At 37.6% G+C, this 7,179-nt stretch overlaps 1 protein-coding gene across 1 annotated transcript; it reads right to left on the bottom strand.

Annotated features, from left to right (window-relative positions):
* Positions 1-6,442: 6,442 nt before the first annotated feature.
* On the bottom strand, positions 6,443-6,763 carry LOC121466841 (uncharacterized protein B0285.3-like). Its single transcript, XM_041707388.1, has one exon. It carries the CDS (start codon positions 6,761-6,763, stop codon positions 6,443-6,445), a length of 321 nt encoding a protein of 106 aa, XP_041563322.1.
* Positions 6,764-7,179: the final 416 nt, after the last annotated feature.

The raw sequence follows: 7,179 nt of genomic DNA, 5'->3' as shown, positions 1-7,179 counted from the left end.
GACTTCGGGGAGGAACTTACCGAGATGCCGGTTGCTTCGGCTCCCACTCCTTGTCTGTATTCTCCGAAAGTCTATCGGTTTCACGCAAGGATACTATAGTGTGGAGAGGCGTCTTGGGGTCACCCAGTTTGTCTTTGTCCCGTTGTCGTCATTGGTTTGGGGAATATTGATCGGTGGTTTGGGCTATTTTTTTCCTTGTACTAATCGTTCTTTGTTCAGTTGTCCTTCTTCGTTGCCATGTGTCTGCTGTGTCGTCGTCGGGGTGTTTGATGGGATGCCTTTTCGGGCTGGTGCCTGTCTTCCGACTGGTGCTGCCCTGGTCGGTCCTTACTCCTGTTGGGCCTGCCAAGTCCACAGCCTCGCGCCCTATAGGCGCCCCTGTACTTTGCGAGTCAGATTTTTAATTTGTTGTCCATCCTGGAACGAATGACCTGGGACTTCGTATCTTGGTGCTAGCTTGGCTGCGAACCCAATAGCCGCTTTGGGAAATGGGTCTTGTTGTTCGCACGAGACTTTATCTTGGGCCTCCAGTCCATCTTTCGTGGGTATATGCACTGGCCGGGTTTTGTGCTGCCTTTCCCATGTTCCGATGTGCCTACGTGCTTGTTTCTGCTATTTTTGGAAGTTGCGGATTCCACCTGGTAGGTGTTGTCCGAGATAAGCTTCGGTGCTCCATACCGTGCTAGGATTGGCTCCAGTAGTACCTTTATCACGATTTCTGTCGTTTTCTTTCTTACGGCTGCTTATTCCACCCGAGAAATGGTCGAAGACCACCAGTAGCATGTTGTTGCCGTGGCTAGATATTAGTAGGTGTGGGTCAACGAAGGCTGTGCAGAGGGTTTCCCCCGTTGCCTTTGCAATTTGTGTCAGCATTTTTCCTGCCGCCTGTTATTGTGAAGTCTTTTAACATAAGCATGCTTCTTGCAGCGTCGTACGTACCGCTGTATATCCCCATTCCTTGCCAGTAGTTTGACACCATTATCTGGTGCTTAGTTATTATCCCTAGATGACATGCCGTTGCATCGCTGTGGTTTTCTCTCACAACCTGTTTCCCCATTGCTTCCTTTGCCTCGCATAGTTTCTACGGTTAGCTTTTTTTCGTGCGCGGCCCTTGGACGGTAGATGTCTATATAGCTTTCTCTTCCATTACTGCTTAATCTGTCCCTGCTTCTGAACAGGCATAGAGCTTTCCTTTTCGGTAACGTACCTTTAAAGAGTATGTCTGCATTGCCACCGCCCATCTGGCTTCTTGCTGTTCTGTGATGACGACGAAGTGATATCCCTCCAGTACATCCATATTTTCTGGATGCCGATTTTGTATGAGATGACCTGTTCGCCTCTTATGTCAGAATTGCTCTTGATCCGCAGTTACTGGCGTCCGTCTGGAGTAAAAAGGTCTTGCCAAAGTCAGGGCACTTTAGGACTGGTGCTTCTGATATAGCTTTCTTCAAGTTTTTGGTTGCCTCCTTTGTCTCCTCTTTGTTCCATTTAAGCTTTCGTGCCCTTTTTTTCCGGGATTGGTGTGTGTGCTTCTTGCGTTGACTAAGTGACCAAGCTATTTTAGCATTCATTGAAGAAGTAGCATTTCTCCGGGTTGATCCTTCGGCTTGTCTTGCGAAATCGTCTCATCACTTTTGCAGTTTCTCCAGGTGTTCACGTTTCGTTCGTCCGATGACCACTATGTCATCCAGGTATGCGAATGCGAATGGTTCCATTTCTGAATCGATGACTAAGTAGCGGGTTCTTTGGAAAGTGGCGGGGCTGTATTCTTTCTAAACGGCAATACTTTCCATTGAAACATCCCGCGTCCTGGTACGGTAAAAGCGGTGTATCTGCCAGTAGCCACTTTATAGATCTATATATATATATATATTTTATATATTTTGCCTCCCGTAGCAGGTTGAGTATGTGATCCAATCGAGGTACTGGGTATGCATCTCGTTCTGAGTGCTCTTCAGCTGCCTGTAGTCTATGCCTTGGCCTCCTTTGGTTTTCTTTTCCACTGTAGTGTTGGGTGTATGTATGTTAGACTTTGTTTTATAACCACAAGAAAAGAATGTACTGTAAAGTTATAAGATATATTGTTCTTTATTATATCGTCCGTTTAGATCGGGACTCATTTCTCGAATGCTCACTTAAGACTAATGTTGGCTTGGCTTACAATTCATATAGCTGCACGAGCAGCGCCGCGGCCAACGCTTATGTATCTCAATATATATGTTAATGTATACGTAAGTGTATTTAGGCGGCGCAAGCAGCGGCCGCGCATGAGAGGGAGAGTGTTATGCTCACATGGTAACCGAATGGTCGGCCGCGCATGCAGACATGCCGACTCAGCATTTAGGATGTGCATAACATTGTTGTGTGGGTCGAATTGCTTTGCACTTGAAGTGCTGGGAATATTCGGACATAAACAAATGCTACAATGTTATAGTGATATAAGCGGTACAGTGTGTACCCAATATATGAGCATACTACATCTCCCTCCTTTTGAAAAATAACGTAATCTATGGAGTTATTTTGTTAGTTATTGTGTTAGGTATATATATATATAGTTTATAAAAATTAGCAAATTAATAAAATTCTTTTTTTTTTTTTTTTTTATTATTATTTTTTTTTTTTTTTTTTGTTTAATATAGTAAATATTGGAAAACTTAGTGAAGTTGAAACTTTGAAAATTTATGCGACTATTTCTTATTATTTATTATAAAATGTATTGTATATTTGTATTCCTATATTTTCATTATAGTAAGGTAAAAGAAAATTTTTGTTATTTTATTTCCTTTTTTTTTTTTTCTTATGAATGGCCATCCTACAAAATCTATTCTATAAAAATTTTTAATCTATCTTTATGAACTGTCTGTGTTTTATTTTTTCGCATTTAAAATAGTTATATTATTATTGGATTCTATCTTCTTTACTATATATGGTCCTGAATATTTAAAGTCTAGCTTATGGCCAGTTTCATTTTTTAATAAAACCTGGTCTCCTAGTTTTAATTCAAAGTCTAAACTATTTTTGTCGTATCTATCTTTTTGTTTTTGTTTATTAGTTTCTAGCATTATTCTGGCTCTTTTATATGCCTGTTCTAATCTAAATTTAGATTCCTTAGCATAATCTTCTATATTATATAATGGTTCTATTCTATCTATGCTATTGAAAAGTTTTGATAAGTTTGGAGTTTTCCCAAAAACTAGTTCATATGGACAATAATTATGTGCCATAGAGGGTGTTGTGTTAAAGCAGTATACGAAGTATTGTAGCCATACATCCCAATCTGTTTTATCAACTGAGATGTATGAGCGTATGAACTCGTTAAGTGTTCTGTGGCTTCGCTCCACTGTTCCGACAGTCTGGTGATGGTGTGCAGTAGAATTTATGTTTTTGATATTTAAATTTTTACATAAATCTTCAATTATTGAATTTTTATATTCCGTTCCCATGTCCGTAATGAACGTCTTCATTGGACCGTACTTCAGAATAAAATCTTCGAATATAGCTTTTGCTATTGTTTTTGCACTTTTATTTTGAATTGGTATTGCTACAAGGTATTTTGTTAAATCGCAGATTAAAGTAACTGCGTATTCATTCCCTTGTTCAGACTTAGGTAGTGGACCGATCGTGTCCACGATTACCCTGTCAAAAGCTGTTTGCGGTGTTTCCGTAATTGTTAATGGGGTCTTCGTATGCGTGATTATTTTCGCTTTTTGACATTTTAGACATTTTCGTACGTACTCTGTAATATATCGAGTCATTCCTTTCCAAAAGTAATGTCTTTTGACCTTGGCCAAGGTTTTAGAAATGCCAGTATGACCTCCTTGAATTGGTTCATCATGGTATGTAGACATAATTGCTTCTTTTTCTTTTTCAGAATTTATTAGGGTCACCGGGTTGAGTAGCGCTACTCTCAATGATTTTAATGTTTTATTGCCCATTTCCTTAAAATTATCTATTGAAACGTATTCAAAGATATTTTCCCACGGTGCCACTTTGAGTTGGCTGATTTGATGTATACCGGCTTGCTTCTCAAGCCTTTGGAAAAACTGACCTAAGTCAAAGACTCCATTGGTATATAAATCGCTAACATCATATCTTGCAGTAACTTTTTTTCCATGTTTTAATAAACATAGCATATTTTTTACATGCAAGGTCACTACTTTACGTACTTCGTCATTGTTTATGACTCCGTATACGTTGGGCTTTGAAGCTTTTTCTATAGATTGCCTAGGCAAGTCTATTTCTTTTTCTCCTGCGCAGGATTTCTGTCTACTTTGATTTCTTGTAGTGACTTTATGTATATTTCCGGTTATACTTTGTAGTTCTTTGATGGTTATTCTTGATAACGCATCAGCTACGTAATTGTCTTTTCCCTTTAAATATTCAACTGTGAAGTTATATTCTTCTAATTCTAGCCTCATACGTGTCAGTTTGGAACTTGGGTTAGTCATTGAGAACAAGTATGTTAACGGTCTGTGATCGGTTTTGATAATGAAATGTTTGCCATAAATGTATGGTCGAAAATGTAATATTGCCCAATGTATTGCAGCTAGTTCCTGCTCGGTAGTACACTTATTACTTTCTCCCTTGGTAAAAGCTCTTGATGCATATGCAATGGGGAGTTGGAGTCCGTTATGGTTTTGAGTTAAAACCGCTCCACATGCTTGCTTACTTGCATCAGTAATTATACAAAATTCTTTACTAAAATCTGGATATTGTAGCAAAGTAGGTTCCATAAGTTTTGTTTTTAAATATTCGAATGCGTTTTGGCATTCAGATGTCCATTCAAAAGGAACATTCTTTTTACATAATCGTGTTATGTGCCGTGAATAATCGGCGAAATTTTTTATGAATCTTCTGTAGTAATTGCAGAATGCTACAAAACGTCTTGCGCTGTCTGCATCGTGTGGGACTGGATAATTCAGTATGACGTCATATTTCTTGTCATCTGGAAGTATTCCTTTATCTGTGCACTTATGACCTAGAAAAGTCACCTCATGCATAAAGAATGAACATTTTTGTGGATGTAACTTTAGGTTGTATTTCCTACATTTCTCAAAAACGTCTGTTAAGTTTTTTAAGCATATGTTTTTCGGAACAACCTATAACTATTAAGTCATCCATATAAAGGAATGCTTGTAAAGGTTCAAGTCCAGAGAATGCAATAGTCATCATTCTCTGAAATGAATTTGGCGCTATTTTTAAGCCAAAAGGTAATCGTGTGAATCGATACGAGCCATTGCTCGTTGAAAAGGAAGTTATATCCCATGAGCTTTTTCAAGTTCTATTTGGTGAAATCCTGACATTAAATCAAGACATGAAAAGTATTTTTTTCGACCTAGTTGATCTAAAATATCATCAATTCTAGGGAGTGGAAATTTATCGGACAGTAATTTTTTATTAATCTGACGATAGTCAATTACTAATCGCCACTTTTTTTCTTCGGAACCTGGAGCTGATTTTTTAGGGACAAGCAATAATGGGCTATTGTATTCCGATACTGATGGTTCGACTATCCCGTCGGTGATTAGTTTTCCGACTTGCTTTTGAATTTCGTTCACCTGACCATGTGGGCTTCTATAGTTTTTTATGTAAACGGGTTCATCATCTTTCAATCTCAGTTTTTGTTTGTAGAAATTATTTGTGCTAATTGGTTCGGATTCTAATCCGAATATGTCATTATATTTTTTACATAAATTTGTGAGTTGGGATTTGAATTGTGGGGGAAAGTTTTCTGACAATTGGGATAATACAGACTTTTCTCTATTTTCTTTGTTTCCTTCAACTACTTCATAGTTCAATAGTGATTCGAATTTTAAATTGTTTGCACTGACCACTTTATCTTTGCTTGTTGTATTCAGTAGTCTTATGAAGGCATTTTGTGTTGTAGCTATTGTACTTGCTATATAAATTCCTTGCTCAATTTCTTGAGTTGGAATTAATACACTGTCTTCTTTTGAATTTAAGTTTATTTTTCTAATGACTTGTGATCTTGCTGGCAGAAGAATTGAGTTATTGCCAGAACTGTATTCTATTGGAACATAAATTGGAAATTTTAAATTGTTTGGTCTTATTATAAGCCAATCTTCAGATGGCTGAAAATCTAATTGACAGTTGTATTTTTTAATAAAATCAATTCCTAAAATGCCATCACAAGGGACGGCTAAGTGTAAGTCTACGATATGAAAATCGTGTGGAATTATGTACTTGGTAGTCTGTATTTCAATTGATGTTAAGCCTTTGGATTTTGTAATTTCCTGGCTTATTCCCCGTATGTCTATTATTTTATTATTTTGTACGTTTTGAAATATATCTGAATTTTCTTTTACTATAGAGATTTCGGCACCTGTGTCTACCAAAAAGACAAGTTCTTTTCCAGTAGTCACATGGGTGAATGAGACGAATATATTCTGACTGAGATTAATAGTATGGACCGTTACTTTTTCTACTGTTGAACATTTAAAGGGGTTTCGGAGTTTCCCGAGGCTTCATTGGCTACTCTTACATTGCCTGTATTGTTGTTATTGTAGCCTCCGTTCGAGTTGCCACGACCCCTTGAGTTTCCTCTGTAGTTGCCGCGACCATTGTTTTGGTTGATATTGTTGTAGTAACCATAATTGTTACCACGACCACGAAAATTTCCTCTATAACTTCCACGTCCGCGGTTTCCGCCGCGCTGTGTATAATTGTTGTAGTAGAGGACCGAATTTGGTTGTCCAGTTGCTTCTGTGCAACTGTTTACGAATTTTGAAACTGCTTCGTTCATTGTGTTGAAGTTGCCGGCTTGCCGAGTATAGAATGGTAATCCACGATCTCTTTTACTGAGACGTATGGCAAAGTATTTAGGATTAAACCCTTTGTTTTTTTTTTATTGTAAGCAAACAAAAGGCTAAATTCCAAATTGTACTTTTCCATATAAATATATTCGAACTCAGTGATTGTAATGAAGTTTTTATGGCAATGGAGAATATTTAATGCACGCATTCTAAATTCTGGATCTTTAGTAGTTATTTCCTCAAGACAGCTATCCAATTCTATCGTGTTAAATGCCATAATTTAAACAAAAATAATTAAAAATAAATTCTAAAGTCTGAAGAGCACGCAGAGGAAAAAAAAAAAAGAAGTGTCATAAAACAAAAATGTAGGAATTTAGCTATTCAAATCTGGTTGATTAAATCTTGT

Source organism: Drosophila elegans, unplaced genomic scaffold (assembly GCF_018152505.1).
Source record: "Drosophila elegans isolate 14027-0461.03 unplaced genomic scaffold, ASM1815250v1 contig_11, whole genome shotgun sequence".
NCBI classification, from domain to species: domain Eukaryota; kingdom Metazoa; phylum Arthropoda; class Insecta; order Diptera; family Drosophilidae; genus Drosophila; species Drosophila elegans.
Note: the sequence above shows the minus strand (reverse complement) of the source record. Positions and strands in the feature narration are given on the sequence as shown.

Excerpts from the sequence above, each read along its gene's own strand:
- LOC121466841 (XM_041707388.1), bottom strand. The coding sequence starts at position 6,763 with ATGAACGAAGCAGTTTCAAAATTCGTAAACAGTTGCACAGAAGCAACT.